The sequence below is a fragment of the Tetrao urogallus genome, assembly GCF_951394365.1.
Source record: "Tetrao urogallus genome assembly, chromosome: 21".
Classification (NCBI taxonomy): Eukaryota; Metazoa; Chordata; class Aves; order Galliformes; family Phasianidae; genus Tetrao; species Tetrao urogallus.
The window spans coordinates 943,634-963,756 of NC_136834.1; the positions used below are offsets into that span (position 1 = coordinate 943,634).

Genomic DNA, 20,123 nt, shown 5'->3' on the forward strand with positions numbered 1-20,123 from the left:
ATTCTTCTGGAGACCACTCGGAGGAAACGGGCTGACTGCCTGAACAACCGGCCTGTCAGTGCAAAGCACGGCAGTGTTTACAGCTCGTGAGATAGGACGTGCTTTCTGCTTTCTGGAAAGCGTATTTTTCAATGCTGAGATAAAATAAATGTCTGTAATGTAAGGAGTCTAAAGCTGAAGCTAAACAACCCTACAGTTTTGCAGGCAGTGGCTGGAGCGTGTGTCGGTCCATACTCTGCACTGTGTGAAAGCATGAGGGTGAATGAGGAGAACATGACATTCGGTACATCTGCTCGCACGTAACTGCTCAGAAACAACATTGTGGCTTGGCACCTCGTCTGGCTTTGGCTGGCATCACTCCATACAGATCACCCCGTGACTCCCAGGGCAATGCTGTTTTCCAGCACCTCAATCTCTGGGTTCTTAGATGCATGACAGGCTGCTGAGATAAGGTTTGGGGGTTAAAACTGCTCACTATGGGGCAGCACGCTACATTACCCACTGTGCTGGGGATGGGAGCTCTCCTAGTCCATCAGGGTCCAACCTGGTGGACTTTCAAGAGGCATTTGGATATGAATCCAAATGGTTTGAGTTGGAAGGGACCCTTAAAGGCCATCTGGTCCAACTCCCCTGCGGTGAACAGGGATGCCCACAGCTCCTTCGGTGCTCAGAGCAATAAAATGCTTGAACTTCTGGTTAGCCCTCAAGTGATCAGGCAGTTGGATTGATATCTTTGTAGGTCCCTTCCACCTGAACTGTTGCAATTACTCCGCTGGAATACCATTCAGGAGAGCACTGCTGACTGCTGACCTCAGTCGTACAAATATGTCCTTGAATGTTCTTCAGGCATCTGCAGGAGCAAAGAGATCCAATGCGCTTCTGACCTGTGAACTCTTAGCTTAATGTCGGCTTCGTGCAGGAAAGCTTGCTTCTGGAAGTGCACTGTGAATGTCTTTGGGACTGGCAGCTGCCCTTGGTGAACGTACAGCTCCTGAAAGGTTTGGGGCGCAAGCTTTCCCTTTGGATCAAATCATAGAATTGCTTAGCTTGGAGGAGACCTTGAAGAGCATGCATTCCAATCCCTGCTGTGGGTTGGTGCCCCCACCAGCTCATGCTGCTCAGAGCCCCATCCGTAGCCTTGGGCACCTTGAGGGATGAGGCACTCATAGCTCCGGGCAGCAGTGCCAGGGCCTCACTGCCCTTTAAGTAGAGAAGATTGTCTGCTCTAGCAGCCTTGGTTGTCTGCTCTAGCAGCCTTGCCATCCATAATCTGAAGCTACTGGGAATACTCCGTTCCCCTGGGCTCAGGCAGGGATGGAGAGCTTTCCATTTCTCTTTAAGAGCCCCCCTGACAGGTCAGGGATGCTGAACCATGAGCAGCAGGTAAGAAATTCCAAGCATTTCTCACTGACAGCTAAATTCCCATCACAACTGATGGATGTGCCTCCCAGAGCAGGGGGGCTTGCAGGTGTGCGTGCCCACAGGTGTGGTGGTCTAGCCAGATGCTTGAACTCCTCACAGTGCTTGCAGGGAGATGACCTTGTGAACTCCACAGCAGGGATTTACTGGCAAGCTCCTGGCATGAAGGCTGTGAGATACAAGGGTTTGGCACTTGGACAGAGCTGCAGGGGTTTGGATGAAGGTGCTCCCTCCCTGAGGTCATCCTGGGGAGTGTGCTGGTGCCCTTGCAGGAGAGCAGGGGGATAGAAGTGCCCAGGCTCCGCAGGATAACCAGCAACAGTGGTGTCCAAAAGCCTGAACTGCTTGGCCATCCCTTCTCTTGCTCTTTGGAACCAGTTTTAGGGTATCCTGGCTGAAAGGCTGGGGGCATTTTTTTCCCTTACAGGGCCTTCTCGTGGTGCTTCCCAAACAGGGTATCGCTCTACCCTGCCTTGGACTCTCTATACCTTTGTGACATTCCAGCCCTAAGGTCCCATTGCACCCCCATGCTGACTTAGTAGTGCCTCTGCACCAACCCACAGAGCTGGTGCATCCCACTTGCAGGCTGTGCACACTCAGTACCATCCCAGTGCATCTGATGTGGCCTCAGGGCTGTCATGAAGTGTCTGCAAAGAGGGATTAGAAACTAGAGGTGTTGAGTTGATTCACGTTCCTCTTAAACCAAGCAGCCAGTGGCGAGCTGCAAGTATGCAGAGTGCAATGGGGAAGTCCATGCTGGAAAGACTTCTAAGGTAGTTGTGTCTGGAGGTGCTCTGGGCACCTTGTCCCTGGGCTGGGACAAGGATGAGGTGACTTGGGGAGTGATGCTGGGGATTAGTATTGCAGGGTGTGTTTCAGAGCCTTGGCATCTTCTCCAGGAAGGCAGGAGCAGCAGTGCTGTGTGCTGGACAAAATGATGTGGTCCATTCTGGTACCTTTCTAAGAGCTGTTAGCAATGGGAAGATGCTTTTCCAGACCTGTGCTGTCAGCTTTTCTTCCTGTCTTATGGAGAATGAGTGGGTTTATCAGGAACATTTGCATTGTGCATTCTTACTTTATTGACAACTCTTTAATTCACATCGCAGAGGTCGGCTGAGCTCTGCATTCCTCTTCAGTTAATCTCATTTAACCCCGTTTTCCCTCCTGCATTTCTATTCTCTTGCTCTCCAAACTCTGTCACTGTCGTTGGCAGTGACAGCACCTGGCAATGAGATTAATTGCTTATCTCAAGTATGAGGTAACACTGTGGGCTGCTAATTACATTTATCAGGAGGGAAATTGGAGGAATTGCCCAGGGGAAGGCTGTCCCACGAAGGATGAGCGCTGAGAGCTGGTCCTACAGGTCCAGGATCCTGTCTTTTCAGAGCTAGCAGCCAACTCTACTGCCAAGTGCAGGAGTTATTTTTGTCTGTTTTGGAAGAAAGAGGCACGGTTCATGAAAGGAATAAGAGGTAAAACTCCAAACTGGTTGGACAAAGTCATAAATACCCCACAGCCACTGCAAGCAGCAGACTCGAAGTGCTGGTGGAGGGGACTCTCCTTTCATGCCCTGTCCTTTAGAGCTGACTCTCCTGTTTTTCCCAATTGCCCTCACGCTGGTTGACCCAAAAGCACCATGCAGGAGAAAAGAGATGGCAGAGCCCCAACAGCTCGGGACTGTGGAGTCATCCTGGCCTCCGCCCCACAACAAGATGGGAGGCAGCTGGAAGATAAGGCTGGGGATGTAAGACTCAGAGCCTTGCTTGAGTGGAGCAGGGCTGCCGGGAGATAATGGTGGACAAAGAGAGCTGAGGAAGGGTGTTCATCAGAACCAACAGCGTGGATTGAAAGAGCTGCCATTCAGTGATCTGCTGTCTCTTGACGTCATTTCGGAACGCTGCAGTGGAGTCACACCAAAATGTTCTCATTTTGCAGGGCTATTTGTTGCCTTATCTGTATGGGGATGAAGAAAGTTGCCAAAAATGCTGGTCATGTTTTAAGGGCATGTGAAAAGAGTTCTAGCAGCCCAGCTTGGTCAGAGTGGAGTAATTATGTATGTTGCTTGTATTGCATGTCAGTATTGGTACAGGAACCCTGCTATCATTTTGGGTGCAGAGCCACTTTCATCTCTCTGTAACAGAGATACTCACAACACCTTTCCCAGCAGTGTAACACCCTCTGAGATGGGTTAATACTGAGAGACACTGGGAACAGGATCAGAAAAGGAGTCAAAAGCCTTAGAGGATGGGGGACCATGGGGATGAAAAGATTCATGAACATGAGATGGGGGAGAAGCCGGCTTTCCTGCAGATTTCCAGCAGATCCTTTGACTTCAGGAGTCCAAAGGGACTCCTGAAGCATGCAGGGTAGGGTATTTTTCTGTTTTCTTGTTGGAAACCCAAGATAATGTTGAAGGTAAGGGTTGAAAACAGAGAAAATTCCTATTTGTGTGTTTGTTTTTAAATTAAAAATAAGCACTTCTAGTAGCTCTTGCTTACAGCAATCCTGGGAACCTGGACGACCTGATCTAGTGGTTGGCAACCCTTCCCATGTCGAGGGATCATCTTTAAGGTCCCCCCTCCAACCTAAGCCATTCTATGGTTCTACGATACGATTCACTCCTGACCATATGTTTTTCCTGGGCTGTTTTTTTGTTCTGCCTCATTCCTGAAAGCCTTGATGGTGAACTGAATAGAAGTTTGTTGAACTCATTTTAGTGCAGAAACCACCTGCCACCCCCCAGGCTCTTCATGCTGCACGAGAGATCAGCAGTGGCGAAAGTCACAACGGAGTGTAGTCACCGAGAGCCGTGCTGATAAATGGTTATAGCCAAGCTTTTGCATTGGCACTGGTGACCCACTGGGTTGGAAAGGGCCTTCTAGTGCTGTAGGCTTTGCAACAATATTTTTAGCCTTATGCACCATATCTGTTAATGCTATATTTCAAGTTGTGGCCCAGCCTTCACCACCCATCTGTTGCAAGGCAGCACGTGAGCCACTCACATGAGCCACTCTGGCACCCATCATGCCTGGCTGAACATGCATTTTCTGAGTGGCTGTTGCTAATGATGTGGCTTCATCTGTGAGTGGCTAGACCCCAGCAAACTGCTGCTTGCATGTGATGGCATGATTAGCAATGGCATAAACAAGAGGAAACTCATGAGACTCTACATGAATGTGGGATTCTTAGGAAGAGTCAGCATTGCTTTGTGCAGGTCAGTTCCACCTCCAGCAGGAGGGAAGATCTAGTAAAAGGTTTTACTAGAAAATAAGCAGCCCAGCTCATGCCATCCTCTTTGAGAGACTTTGGTCTGATTTGGTACAGCCACTCTGAACTTCTTGCATGATAGCAGACAAAAATCCCCTTTGCTGTCCTAAGACTTGGTCGGTGGACCTTGTTTTTGCATTTGTGGTTGGGAATGCAACAGGGGAGGCCTATCTAGAGACCCCATCTCAACCTGCCTTTTCAGGGTCTTCACACCAGCTGCTCTTTCTCCACTCTGTTCATTTCAACTTGTCGGGTTTTGGCTTTGGATGCTGCAATGCCCCAAAGAGCGTTTTCCAGCAGCACTGCCAAGCTCTGGGCATCCTCACCAGCCCTCCTTCCTCACAACTCACCATCGCTCTTGGTTCTTTTCCAGGCTGCCCATCAGGGACCTTCAAGGCCAGCCAAGGAGATGAAGGATGCGTCCATTGTCCAATTAACAGCCGGACGACTTCGGAAGGGGCCACGAACTGCGTGTGCCGGAACGGATATTATCGGGCAGATGCTGACCCTGTCGACATGCCCTGCACCAGTATGTGGGCTCCAGGCAACTGGGGAGGGGAGGCACAGAGCTGGGAGAGGAGGCGTGCATCAGCCAAAGCATTTAGGGTGACTCAGTGCTCTAAGCTGTGGGATGACTTCACTCTGGGACTGCTCCTGAATGCTAAGTCCTGGCTGTAGGCGCTCAGGAGTTTAGGGCAAGGGCAAGGAATCAGAAAAAATACCAAAAATGTCAGGTGAATTTTGTCGTGGGTACTGTGTGGTCAGTTTAGCAGGGATGGGTCTGAGTTAAGAAGGTAAGTTTGGTTCCCACTCCTGCCTTTGGCTGTTCAGCTTCCTGCACACATCCCTGTGACACCAAGAGAGTCACAGAATCATGGAATGGCTTGGCTCAGATGGAACCATAAAGCCATCTAGTTCCCTTGCCAAGAGCTGGTTGCCCCCCACCACACTGGGCTGCTCAGGGCCCCAACCAACCTGGCCTCGGGCACCTCCAGGAATTGGGCACCCACAGCTCCCTGGGCAGTTTGGACTCCATAATTAGCAGCCTATTCTTTCTAATATCTAATCTAAATCTCCCCTCATTTAGTTTAAAACCACTCCCCTGTGACCTTTCGCTATCATACCATATCAAATATTGTCTCCCTCTTGTTAATAAGCTCCTTTAAGGGCTAGAATGGCACAGTGAGGTCTCCCAGGAGTCTTCTCCAGCCTGAACAAGCCGAGCTCCCTTAACCCTTCTTCATAGGAAAGGTGCTGCAACCCTCTGAGCTTCTTTGTTGTTGAATCCCACTCCTTTCACATAGACCTACATCTCAAGGTTGTCAAGATCCAGCAAGAGAAGCAGCTGGGCTCAACGCAGGGCAAATCCTTGCTGGGGATGGTTCTCATAGCATAGAGCAGAGCCCTTGTTCTTACACTTTTCTCTCTATTCCCATCATAGCCATCCCATCTGCCCCACAGTCCGTGATCTCCAGCGTGAACGAAACCTCCCTGATGCTGGAGTGGACCCCACCACGAGACTCAGGGGGCCGGGAGGATCTGGTGTACAACATCATCTGCAAGAGCTGCGGGTCGGGCCGGGGGGCATGCACACGCTGTGGGGACAACGTGCAGTTTGCCCCACGCCAGCTGGGTCTGACAGAGCCTCGCATCTACATCAGCGACCTGCTGGCCCACACGCAGTACACCTTCGAAATCCAGGCTGTGAATGGCGTCACCGACCAAAGCCCCTTCTCCCCGCAGTTTGCATCAGTGAATATCACCACCAACCAGGCTGGTAAGAGGCCCTGTCTCCTGTCAGAACCCCGTGGGAAGGGGAGGTGGGGGTCTGGGGACTGAACGCACGTGCTGGATGAAGCTCTGTGGTATGAGCAGGGCCTGAAGGGGAGGCGGAGTGGGGTGAGATGTGGTGTGATGTCTCTTGCTCTGTAGTAAGCAGATGCAGTGGCCTGGCAATTCCTGGACAAAACATAGAATCATATAATGGTTGACTTGGAAATGATCTTAAAGGGCCCCCAACTCCAGTCATTACCAATGGCCTTGAGCACCTCCAGGGATGGGGCGCCCTCAGCTCTCTGAATGGGTTCTGAGTACCAAGAATTTCCTCCTAACATCTAACCTAAATCTCCTCTCTTTTAGTTTAAAACCATTCCCCCTTGTCCTATCACTATCTGCCCATGTAAAAAGTCGGTTTCGCTCCTATGTATAAACTCAACCAGAGGGAATCCCTTGAATATGAAAAATACCCCCTATTTCTGTGTGCCCCAAGACAGAGCTGCCATGCCAGCCACTGCAGCAGTCTAGCTCGTGTCACTGTCCTCTGGTGTCTCAGCATTTCCCTCTGGCATTGGACCCATAATCATTTCTTTGGTGCCAGCAGGCACACACGCTGTAGGTGCCTTTAATCCTCATTGCTGGCAGCGTTGCAGACACAGCAGCAGCTCACACTGCTGCTGGCAGCCCCTGTTGGTGCTCCTGGTTCCTGAGGAGAGAAGGTAATATCGGCTCGAGTGTTTTGACACAAGCTGTCATCTCTGCTCCAACTGCAGAGAAAGCGTAGCCTCTGGCCCAAGCACCAGAACAGGCCCTGAAAACAGAGGAAAGCTGTAGAGATGGGAGGCTGTGAGCCAGCTGTACAGGATTGCTGCCTGGAAAACTGCTCCAGATCCTGTGCTGCTGCAAGCCACCTGCCATGCTCACAAGCCCCTCTCTGCTGTGCTTGGTGAAGAAGACAACACAGCAAAGCTGTAATGGTTTCTCTTTGGGTTGCCAGCTTCTGTGCTGGCCCAGGGGGCTGGGGAAAGGGATGTGCTGGGGTTGCTGGCAGTGCTGTTTCCTAGGAGAGCTGCAGGTGGCAGCTGTGCTGGTGGCTGGGTGGTCTGCAGACCTCCTCTCCCTGTCCTGCCTGGAAGCCATCTGGACCTGGAGCACCTCTTGGGGCCAGGCCTGAGCTTAATCCTATTGCACGGTGGAAGCACATCAATATGGTGTGAGGAAGCAAGCAAGTGGTTGATCTGAACACTGCAGACTGTGTGCAGGGAGTGTGAACGTTCCCCAGGGTTCCTGGACACTACGAGAACTTCAGCACCAAATTGGATGAGTGTGGACTGTTGCATTGGCACAGAGCTGCCTGGAGGCTGTGTTGTGTGCTTGCTGCAGGGTGTGGATGGTGGTGTGGGGTGTTGGTAAGGCAGTGGTGGTGCAGATGGGCATGGGTTGGTTGGGCGCACACAGTGCTGAGAGAGGTAACGTGCAAAAATGTTTCGGTCACCCATGAACCGTCTTGGTGAAAAGCAGAAAGCTGAGCTGAAGGTGAATCCTCTTTCAGTCCCCTGATCATCATCCTCCTTGTTTGATACTCCTTCATTATCAGGACTCACACTTCTCAGCCTGTGTGATATCTCCCTTAATGTATCTATTCATTAGCACTAAACAGTAACTGTCTGCTCGCTGATTCCTCTGTAATTAGAGGTTCTGAATTCTTCAGCTTACACTGCCTGGCAGCCTTGGTGTAGATCATTAGCAGTTGGTAACAGAAGCTGCACACACAAAGGCAGAGCTGGGACAGGAGAATGGAGGGTGTTGTACCAGGAGGAGAGTGCATGGAGAGAGTGGGGCATTGAGCCTGGGAGTTGGTGGCCGCAGCATGGAGCTGCATCAGAGGAGGCTCAGGTGGGTGACAGGGAAAGGATCCTCACCAGAGGGCAGTGGGCATGGCACAGATCCCTGGGGCACAGGGAGCACTGGGACACTCAGCCATAGGGTTTGGGTGGTGCTGTGCACAGCCAGGTGTTGTGCTCGGGGATCTCGGGTTGGCCCCTTCCGACTCGGGATGTTCTGTGATTATATTGAAATCCAGCAGCATCTTTAACCTTCAGATATCATAAATTCCTCGGCATTCCGGAGGAAAGATGCTATGAGACAGTGGGAAAACGATCCCTGTAGAATGGCCAGAGTGCAAATACTGAGTTTGAATGGAGGAGTGCAACTGGTGGCTTTGATGGCATCGTGACAGTTGACACTAAATAGCAGCTTGAGATCAAAGAAGATAACACACCATTCACCTTCCTGTTCTCCTAGAATTCACAGAATGCTAGAATAGCCTAGGTTGGAGGAGACCTTAAAGCCCATCCAGTTCCAACCCCTGCATTAAGCTGGGTGCCCCCCACCAGCTCAGGTTGCCCAGGGTCCATCCATGGCCTCAGGCACCTCCAGGGACATCCACAACTTCTCTGAACAGACCGTGCCCGAGCCTCACCACCCTGTGAAAGACAGTTCATCACTGCCACATCCCTCTCCAATGTTTACTGCCATCATTTGAAATACGCACCTTCTTTCTGGTCTGGATTTCACTAACATTCAGTCTGTGTCAACCAAACGCATTTTACTGTTGTCCTGTGTTGGTAGGATGTTTGTACTCATGTAGAGACACAGTGGGTAGCTTCTCTCAAGGGAAAATAAGAGACAATTAGACCAAGATGGATCATTCTTTTTTCGCTATGAGGTGGTTTTGCAGAATGTGGCTCTCCCTTTAGCTCTTTGTGGACACTTTCATATTCTTCGTCATAATTCTGTGTTAATTAGATACTGCAGCCAGTAGAAGCACTACTGCAAATAAACTGCTTTCCTTTCTGTGCTGTTTGCTCACTGTTTGCTCTATACATCCAAGGACCCTGCAGCCTCGCTCAGCTGTGCAAGGAGCTCTTACCTCCTTGGTGGTCTCTCTGACCATGTCTTGGTCCCTTCACATTCTGCTTCCCTGGTGCAATATGCCTCTCTGCAAGGCCTACATTTGAGTTTCCAGACCTAAGCATAACCTCACTGTTGTATTCATGGGCTCAGCCGTCAAGCTATGTTCACTGCTGTGCAGAGAGGTTGTTTCTGTGTCTGTGGCTTTTCCTGAGTCCTGGAAAATGCCACCTCTCTGGTAACCTCTCCCAGGACTGTGTCACCCTCCTGAGAAGATGCCTTTCTTAATTTCTAGTCTGTATCTGTGGCTCATTCCCCTTGTCATGTCATCCATCCCCAATGAGCAGAGCTTGCTTTCACCCTTCTTTAACTGCTCTTTAGGCAGTGGTGACTAAGATTAGATTCACCCTTACCGTCTTCATTAGCAGGCTAGACCAGAAAATTATAAAGGACCAGCATCAGAACAAAAGAAATTAAAAGAGCTTGAAGGAGATCTTCCCTTTCTACCACCTCCCTGCTCCCCAGCCAACTCAATGGATTTGCCCATTCTGGAATTTACCCATTCCAGCAAATTCTGTATGATCCCATTTCCTGTCACCTTTAAGACCAGGCTGTATTTTCTCTTTGCTCTTGTCAGTAGACTTCTCCGTGACTCCCTAAGCTGCATTTTATCAATGGCTCATCCTCTGCTTTCCTGCCATACGGTACTGCTCTCCTACAGCTCTGTATGGAGGCACGTCCAGGACTTTCCATCCACCCCTTACAAAACCTTGATGCCTAAAAGAAAACAAACATGCCGTGCAGATATAGGGTGCCACAAAAAACCTTTTCTCAGCCATTCCAGAACCAGAGATCTGTGCCAAGAGGGGTGGATGAGAGGAGAGCTAAGAGGCGTGCCAGCATCCCAGGAGGGAAGGAGCAGGAGGGAAGCCAGGGGTCAAGGAGCTGAGCATGGCCCAACGCTTGGGATAATGACACTTGACTAATTGAGAACCATGCCGTGTGTCAACCCTCTCACTTGTGACAACACACTGCTCCTGCTTGCTAATTTGTGGCATTCTTTGGGGAGGGCTGGGGAGGGGGATAATCTTGGTGCTGGGAGGATTTTCAGTCTCTGTTCATGCTGTGGATGAGCTGAGTGCCTGGGAAACTTGGGGAAGGAAAGGGCTCCTTGGGCAGGGAAGTTTTAAATAGCAAGTGGGAAGAGCAGCTCTTGGTATCGGGCTGTGGCTGCTGCTCACCTGGAAGGGAGGAGGAAGAACTGCTCTGCAGATTACACCAATTCAAGACCTCCCAGTGTCTGGGGAAACAAGAACATCCAGATTTTTTGGGGGACGTGTTCCTTATGAGGGATTCTTGTGTCACACAGAGTCAGAAGGGAGGATTCGTTCCAGTGTCAGAGGCTCTTGGCTGCAAACAGAGCCCAAATAAACAGACTATGGGATAGGTAATACAGTGTGAACACCAGCTAGTGTGTGGCACAGGGAACAGATATTCATTCCCAATAAACTGATCAGGAGAAGCATCCTCTGCAGCAGAACTGAATGGCCCATCTTCTGTGTTTCTGTGGATTCAGATAACTTACTTTGATGATATATGTCACAGCATGAGTCCTTTGGCTTGGGAGATGCACAGCTCACACCTGTGCTCTAGGTTCGTGCCAGACATCATTAAGGTTTAAAATTCCCTTGTAGCCGTGGTCCATGAGCTTCTGCTCCTGGCTTTGCCCAGAGCAGGCTGCAGCTTTGAAAAGATTTCCCTGTCTGTGAAACAAAAGCCTGGGGAAGTGTATGCAGAAGTCACTTTAGAGAGCTGGAATGAGCTTTCCAGCTCTTAAAATGAGTCCATTTCTTGTTGTCTTCCAGTATAAATGTAAAAGCCAGGAGACTGTAGCATCCCAGCATCTTGCATCTCTCATCCAACCACCCAGCTATGGCAGGACAGGTACAGTTTTGGCTGGATAATTCTTGGTAATCACCAAAGGCAGAGTTCTCCTCACATCTCCAACCTGCCCTAGGGCTGCACAACCTCCTGGGGAGGAAGCTTTTCCTCATATCCAACCTGAACCTCCTAAGCTATGCTCTGTGGACGTTGTCTACGTTACACTGAGATGTTCAGGCCCAGGGATGTTATAGATTACCCTGCCTATCCGTGAACCTCACATTCAGCCCTGTGTGTGAATGAAACATCTTTGAGAAAAGCATCTAGACTTTAGACATCAAGATGCTGTTTTAATGCCAAATGTTGGAGGCAGCTGAGTAGGACCCAAGGGCAAACCATAAAAAGGAGACAGCTCTTCTCCATATAATACCTCATGAAAAAAGAATCACGTGCAAGACTGGACTGTATTCTGCAAGGAAGGTATAGCAGCTGTACTGAAGTCTCACTGCCACTTGGAAAAGCTGGGTGAAACTTAGTTGGACTGGATGACCTTAGGTGTCTTTTCCACCCTTAAGGATTCTGTGACTCACATGGTCATTGCACGCACATCTGGCTGTCCACATTCAAGAGAGCTGAACTGTGCTGGTATTAGCTACGTAGAAAGGCTGATAAAGAAATCAGAACCCAGGAGAAGCCATGTTCCTGAGTGGAGACCGAAATGATATTGTGTGTTTAGTCTTGGTGAGGGGGTTGGAATCGCTGTCTGCATGGGTGTAGTAGCATGGAGGGTCACCACAAAGAGAAAAGTGCTATTAAAGCAAGACAAGAGCAGATGGTACAGAATGGTTAGCGATGGGCTTTGGGTGAAGAAGCCAGAGCAGAAGCCTGAATGCCTAAGTGAGGCAGGAAAGTATCTGCTGAGCTGCTGTAGGATTACTTCTAAGGTCCTCCTCTTCTTTGGAAGACTCCATGTCCCAGCCTATTGCCTTGGGCTGGCTGAGGGCATGGCAGCAGCTGGCCATGAGCACCTGGGAGAGCCCCAGCCATGCCCAAATCCTCTCTGCTCTGCCCATTGGAGACTGCCGGGAGCCAGGGCTCCCAGATGGCAGGAGGTTTGCCAGCTGCTGGCTCTTCAGGACTCCTCTTTCTGCTTCTGTGGTGGGCAGTTGGGGGGATGCTGGCAAGGCAGGGTATAATCTGCATGGCTCAAGCTTTCCTAGCAGATGCTCTTCTCCCACTACCAGCTCCGTGGGCTCCTCCACCTGCTGACTTCCAGATTTCCCTGTTGCATAAATTACTTTGTGAATTTGAGGATCATTTTTCCCACACCTGCCCGGGGCTTCAGAAACCTGTTCCAGAGCATCTGGAGCTGGCTCTGTGTGGAAGACAAAAAACCACCCATGATGGATGCGGGTGGAAAGTCCCCTTTGGTGAATCAACCCCTCCCTCCCTCCCTGCAGTGCGCTGCCGTCCTTGCTGCGTGTGAGCCAACAGAGTGGCTCAGGTGCTCACCTTTTGCTTATGTGTTCAGGAGGGGTGATCTATCTTTTCTGCTGCACTTGGCAAACGATCTGCAGTGCTAATCGTCTTGCTTGCGCACGAGGCACCGAGTGCCAGCATTTGGGCAGGTGGAGCTGCCAGAAGCAGGTACGTGAAGCCACACAGACACGGGAGAGATGCAGAGAGAGGTGCTACGAACAAAAATGTCAGGGTCACAGTGTTGGAACAGAGATAAAATAATCCTGATAGCTGCAGAATTTCCCAGCACACAGCGGAAGGCAGCCTGGCAGAGCCTCAAATTAGCCAGACCCAGTGGGTGGGAGGGGATGCACTGCAGCAGGAATCCTTCTTCCAAGCTTTTATCAGGAAAAATTTCTCTGGTCCATTTTTCATGTTTGCAGTTTCCAAAACGGGGATGTTTCTAAGAACATTTTAGTTGGGCACTTTCTAAGAAAACACCTCGTTATTGAAAATCTGGGGAGCAAGTTGGGGAGATGGCTTCTGCCAGCTTTGTTGCTTCTCGCCAGCCCTGCACTGATGCTTCTGCCTTGATCTGTAGCAGATGAGATTTCCATGTGGAGGTGGGGATGCGCCTGGCTCTGAGCGACCCCAAACCCGCTCCCATATCTGTGTCTGGATGCTGAGGTTCTCCAGAGTGCCAGCGGAGCATCTCCTCTCCGTGCTGAGAACAAAGTCCAGCCCTTCTCCGTGAGCAGGCTGGCAGCGTGCAAATGAAGGCTGCAAACTCAGTTAAACAAAGGGCATAAAGACAGCCAAAAGCCTTCTTCTGCTTGAGCCAAGAGACTGGGCTTGTGGCATTAGGAGCTGCTTTAAAGGGCTGTAATCTACACCAAACCTTTGTTGATTTAGATGAGGCCTGAGCCAGGAGCCAGTTTTGCATTGCCTGTATTTTTAAGATTTTCCAGCGTGTGGAGTTACAGACTTGAGAGGCTTGCTGGGGAATTTTGCAGTCACTCCACACACAAACAACATGGGTATCAGCTGGCAGGGCTACCTAGAATCACAGAACCACAGAATCCTTAAAGTTGGAAAGACCGCTAAGACCGTCAAGCCTGACCATCAACCCATGGCCACCGTGCCCACTAAGCTATGTCACTTGCCAGCTGAACCACATCCCTTCTCTTACACTTTTGGATACCAGCTTTTTCATATCGGCCTTCTCAGGCACTTGAATTTCTTCACAGAAAAATGAAAGAAAGTCTGTTTTTAGTAAGACACCCAGATCCATTTGCTCACAGCTGGAAACCCTGTGGGTCTGGGACATCTCAGAGCAAGCAGGGAGAGCCAGTCTGGGTTATATTCCCCTTGGCTGGGATGCTGGTGCAAGACATTCAGGTCTGTGGAGGTGCACAGTGAGTTGTCCTGGCTTCTCACCCTGTCCTGTTTAGAACCATGGAATCATTAGGGTTGGAAAAGACGTCTAAGAACATCCAGTCCAACCCCAGCCCACCCTCACCATACCACTGACCACATCCCTCTGTGCCACATCTCCACGTTCCTTGCACTCCTCCAGGGACAGTGACTCCCCCACCTCCGTGGGCAGCTGTGCCAGTGCCCAACCACTCTTCCAGAGAAGCTCTTCCTGATATCCAACCCACCTGACCTCCTGGAAGTTTCTATCACAGTCCCAAGGACAGGGCTTGAGGCTTTTATTGCACTCCCAAAGGGGACCATCCCTCAGACATCATCTCTGCCCCACAGGGAGGCAGGCACATGTGTCTGAGCTGCCCATAACCCTGCACGGTGGCACTGTGCCTTTCTGTCATTTCCAACTTTTCTTTCATGCACTGTGAAGCCTGGATCCCAGCCTAGATGTCACCAGGTCCTGTGACTTCGGGCTCAGGGAAACCTGTGCTCCATGACTGATCACAGCACGTCCTCCTTGCTGCACAGCATCACCCTTTGGTCTCACCAGAGAGAGCAGCTTTCTCCCTGTCCCCCCGTTTTCTGCCCTGTCCCTTGGCCTCCGGACTAGCTGGTGCCTTGCAGCATCATGCTGCATTTCCCTACCACTCTGTCTTCAGCTGGAGGTCACACAGTTAATCCTGACCCCGGATCACAGCCGCTCCTGCGAGCGGGTAATTGAAAATGCCAGAATTCCCCACTGACCCTCTTATAATAAAAGTAGTTCCCCGTCCAGTAACCTGACACTTCAGGGACTGAGATCTGTCAGAAGGGCTCCAAGGAGATGCTGGAAAACTCCCAGCTGTTCACCTCTTTTTTCCCGAGGGTAATTTCAAAGTGTTGCTGGGGAGAGGCTGTGGGTCGGGTTGGCTTTGCTCTTTCTCTGTCGTGTTTTCCAGAGCAAATGTTGACTCTGTCTGACATGACATGGGTTAGTGGTATTAAAGTGATCAGAGATAGTGGTTTTGCTGCCTGTAACCTGACTCTTCCAGCTAATCCAGAGGAGGAATGGAGGCCCTTTGATTATAGGCATCTCAATAGCCCTGACCCACGGACAGGCAAGGAGTGAAAGGCTGAGCTTGCAGCGCTGGCAGGTGAAGGAGACAAGGGGCTAGGTGTGAAATGGGGGGCAGATTGCAATTGGCAGCGTTTCAAATGGATAGACAGATCATGAACAAGAAGCTGTGCAAAGAGCCTGATGTCTCACAGCATTCCAAAGCCTGGAGCTGCATGGTCCTAACCAACTCCCCATCAAACAACCAGGGAGCACTGCAGAAGGTGCTGCCTGGGGGCATCCAAGGCCCTGGTTCCCTGCTTGACACTGATGTAGTGTCTAGCCCAGTTTTATTGCCTTTACAGCAGCAACCTCTCAGTCTGCGCAGGGACCAGCCTGTGTCATAGGGCAAGGGCTTGTGCTACTCTCTGCCTGCAAGGAAGATGCTTGGCTGTTTTCCCATAGTGAGACCTGGTTCACTCTCCTACCTTTATTCCTGCTCTCTCTCTGGTATAAAGGTGGGATAAAGAGGTGGGATAGAGAAGGAGTTCACATTTGGGTGCTTAAAAAGCACGAGTGGGAGAGTCCAGGAGAAAGATAACTTCAGCTCTGACTGAACAGGAGGAGCAAGGTACCCAGCAGCTGTCCCTGTGGCTCCTAACCAGACTGACAAAACTCAGTGCTGTGGAGATAGGTGTGTGGGGAAGTGTATGAGCTTCCTAAGGATGCCTGTAAACTACGTCTCACAGGCGTAAAGCCAAGGAGGAAAACAGGCCCATTTATTTCTCATTCGCCCAATGCAGTTCTTCACTGTGTGACACCCTCCTGCTGCTTTTTGTCAGTTTTATCATAATGAATTGCCCTAAGGTTGACACAGCAGTTTCAGCAATTACACTAATTTTGATGCATCTGGGGTCTCTCACCCTGCTCCCAGCAGGACAGAAGGGTTTGTAGGGAATGCCAAGACAGTCCGAGTCCTGAGGTGCCTGGTTTAAAGTCAAGGTGGTCTTTTTTTAAGGCACCCAGAGCTCCAGAAGTCATGGTTTTATGTCCAGTTAGACCTGAGATTGTGCTCCCTTCATTGGGGTTGCCACTAAGAAAGGCAATAGATAAAAAATCCTATTGCAGAGCACATGGTGGAGAGCAGATCTCAGTCTTACAGCTGTGCCCTCCTTTCCCTCAGCATAATATAAAGAACAAGAAGAAAACTGAAGGTGCACAACACAAAGGGAGCACAGCCCTGCCAAAGCCTGGTAGGAACTTGGGCTGAGTTGGAGAAGTGTTGACTTGGTCACACTCTGAGGAATATCAAACGTCAGGGAGGAGGTGCTGCTGACTGCTGGTGGCTGGGAGGTCCGTTTTGAGGTTTAGATGTGAAAACAAGGTTAACAAAAGACTGGAAAGGTTTCAGAGGAGGGCTATCAGATTGATACGTGGGCTGATAAATCTCTGAAACACACAAGAAACTCAGTCTACTCAGATTATAGAAGATGAAAAGAAAATGTTTTCGTGTTTTTTCTACTTAATTTCATGTGGATAAAACTCACTTTCTTGACTCCTCCTTAGTTTTGCTAGGAAAAGCAGAAAGCATCCAGCAGTTGGAAGCTGAAGTCCATAAATTTCAACCTGAAAGTAAAATGTGCATTTTATAACGTGGCAAGTAACCACAAGGAAAGCCTCCCAAGAGGCTTGATGGGCTCGTCCTAATTTGCAGACTTCAAAGGAAACTGGATGTCTGTCTGTAATATACACACACAGTCAACCACAGATGTTGCAGCTGTGCTGAATCACAGAATCATTAGGGTTGGAAAAGACCTTTAAGATCACCAAGTCCAACTGGCAGCCCACCCCCACTGTGTCACCAGCCACATCCCTCAGTGCCACATCTCCACGTTCCTTGAACACCTCCGGGGATGGTGACCCCACCGCCTCCTGGGCAGCTGTGCCAATGCATCACCACTCTTTCGGAGAAGTTTTTCCTTGTTTCCAACCTGAGCTGATGCTTGGCTTCTATCACAAGTCTTGTGTGAATGCTCAGACCTGGGTGTTAGAGTGTCTTTTTCCAATTTTTTTGTGAATTGACATATTCCTCTGCGATCTCATCAGACTGCCCTGGGTTTTGCGGTCAGCGTGATGTTCTTCTAGGAATTGCTACACTTAGAAAGTGCTTCAGTCTTCTGCAAAAGTACGCATTTCTTTCATTCTTATATTTTCCCCTTTCCTTCTCTATAGAAACTGTTTAAGTTGCCCTTTGAGGCTGATGGGTCTGGAGCTCTCTGGTTCCTTGCCCATGGAGGTATTAGGCTGCATGTCAGCTCCACCAGGATACCTGGAATGTGCTTTCAAGCAAGCATGTAAACCTTTAAAAAGATACTGATGGTCACCTTAAAGTAGGATCTATTTCCAGAGCAAATAATAATTTATTTATTGTTTGGAAATACATGCTGAGCTGCAGAGGCAGCACGTGGCACAGCCATGCCTCTCTTGTAATCATTGGGGACCTCATCAGCAACAACCAGGAGCTCAGATGTAGATATCCCCACAGCAGGAGGGAGACTCAGCTGTTTGAGTTTAGGTATCATTATTTGAACCTCTCAGCAGGAATCAAGAGTGAGTGATAGTGCTGGCTCCTATGGAGAAATCCAGAGCTGTCTGAGATCATGGAATCGTTTGAGTAGGAAGGGACCCTTAAAGGCCATCTAGTCTATCTCCCCCCCAGTGAACATCAGTTTGCTCAGAGTCTGATCCAGCCCCACCTTTTGTCTCATGGTCACAGACAGGGTGTTCATCCTACTTTGCCCAGGGAATGCTAGCCCAGCACCTGGGGTAGGTGCACTGCATGCCCAAGAGTTGTCTGTTTCTTTAACAGAAACAAGCTCATCAATGAAGTCCAAGATTCAATCAAGGTCCAAGGTCCATCAGCAAACAAACGTCCTTCAGCTTTCACAGATGAGGAGGCAACTGAGCCTCCTGCTTCATCTCTTTCCCCAGTATGGTCCCTTGAGCTTCAGCTGAACACAAGTAAGGCACCTAAGCTGATTATCTGGGCCAGAAACGCTGCCTTGGGAGACACCAAAGCACTTCCCAGTGGTAGGTTTAGTCTGCAGCACAGCTGTGGTGAAACAGAGGAGAGAAGGAGGCCTCTCTTTGCCCATTCCCCTTTTGCTAATGAGTAGTCATGCAGAATGTCTTTTAGACCGACAGTGGCAAGACTCTTCATGTGCGTGAAGCATTGTCTTCTGCCCTGAGAAGCAATGGGAGCCCATCTTGGATGTGCCCAAGGCCAGGCTGGATGGAGCCTTGGGCAGCCTGATCTGGTGAGGGGCAAACAGCCCATGGCGGGGGTTGGAAATGAATCATATCTGAGCGCTCTTCCAACCTGAGCCATGCTGTGATTCTCTGCTGTTGAAGCTCCTCCCCTGTTTGTACAAAAGTTAAATACTCTGAGCTGAGCATCGCTGTATCTGTGGTGCTTCTCTTGCCAGAGCTAGTGATGACTTTACATTTCCTCCTCAGCAGGTGTTTGACTTGGCATGGGAAACAGTCAGTCAGGGGTCTGGCTGTGCTCAGTGCTGTGTGGTAGAATGGACCCTTGTGGTGACAACCATGGAAGCATCCCTTGCATTCCTCTTGTGCTTCTGCACAACGTGAGAGATTTTGCTGCCTCTCCTCCCCATGTGCTGCAGGTTTTGTTACAGCAGGACAGGTCATCTGCCTTTTTACATCAGGGGATTTTCATTAAGCATGTTTTACACTCCAGCAGTAGTTTTGGCATGGTTTATTTCTCCAGCCACGGGGCTTCTCCAAGAGGAATCCAAAGAATCTGAGGCCGTACCAGATAACAAGGATGTAGAAAAGTGTCTTTCAAGGACTTGAATCATTCATTTTACCTTGAAATGGTGTGGGGCTCAAACGTTTCAGTGAAGAAAAAGCATCCCCCATCCACATCAACAGTAATTCAGACCTCTTCCATGAGCAAGGGAGAACCAGTAGCAAAGGGAGTGTCCTTGGTGCTGGGCACTGACCTGGAAATGGTCACCAAAGCTGTCTTTCTTTTGTCACGAGGCAACAAAGAGGAAACACTGCTCATGGAACGAGGTGACCGGTCCCACGGTGCCAGGTTAAGTGCTGCCATCGAATCTTTGGCATTCACAGCCCAGCCGTGCTCCGCATAGTCCTGGAAAGAGCTGTGCACAAAGCAAGCTGAAAGAACAAAGGCTTCATTTTTTTTCCTCTCTTCTTCGCAGTTTGTTATGTGTTTGCTTTGAAATACTCAACCTAACGGAAGCATGTATCTGATTCAGAAACGACAGTTCAGGAAAGTCAGCTTAGAGGTTTTGCAGTTTTTTGCGGTGTTCATCCTGTGTCACAAAGTGTCTGTGTCTCACGGGTGTTTTCTGTTGTTTGTCACTTTATCATGTCCCATATCAGCAAAGCTCTCTGCATGGCGTGGTTGAGGCTGGTCACAAAGGTGCTTGATGCTTGTGTTAGAGCTGCATCACACCTTGTGATGAGGTTATCACTGGGTAGCACTATCCCAGATTGTGCTTTTTTCCTGTCTTTCCTTTTTAGCTATTACTCTGCATGCCTTAAATACTTCTGGAAAGGTGCTCAGAGAGCCTGTGGGATCTCCATGCTTGGATGTATTTGGATGTCAGCTGGGCATGGGCCTTAAACAGAATGATGTGACTTTGAAAGTACTCAGCACTGAGCAGCTAGTTGGACTGGAACCCTCCAGAGGTCACTTCTGACCTAAATCTTTCTGTGATTTCATTATTGAGCGTTTCCCCGATGTCTTTGACAATAAGAGCAGTTACTGAGAATCATAGAACGGATTGAGTTGGAAGGGACCCTTAAAGGCCATCTGGTCCAACCCCCCTGCAGTGAGCAGGGACACCCACAGCTCCATCAGGTGCTCAGAGCCCCTGGAGAAATGTTAAGGACTGTG

The 20,123-nt window shown here is 49.8% G+C and overlaps 1 protein-coding gene across 3 annotated transcripts in view; it reads left to right on the forward strand.

Annotated features, from left to right (window-relative positions):
• The window catches only part of EPHB2 (EPH receptor B2), a gene marked incomplete at both ends in the record, with an annotated part of 97,573 nt that overhangs the window by 59,585 nt on the left and 17,865 nt on the right, over positions 1–20,123 (forward strand). For all 3 annotated transcript variants that reach the window (XM_079545462.1, XM_079545463.1, XM_079545464.1), the window contains 2 exons: positions 5,060–5,215; positions 6,128–6,463. In XM_079545462.1, the coding sequence (XP_079401588.1) occupies positions 5,060–5,215; positions 6,128–6,463 (492 nt within the window). The remainder of the gene's footprint in view (positions 1–5,059; positions 5,216–6,127; positions 6,464–20,123) is intronic.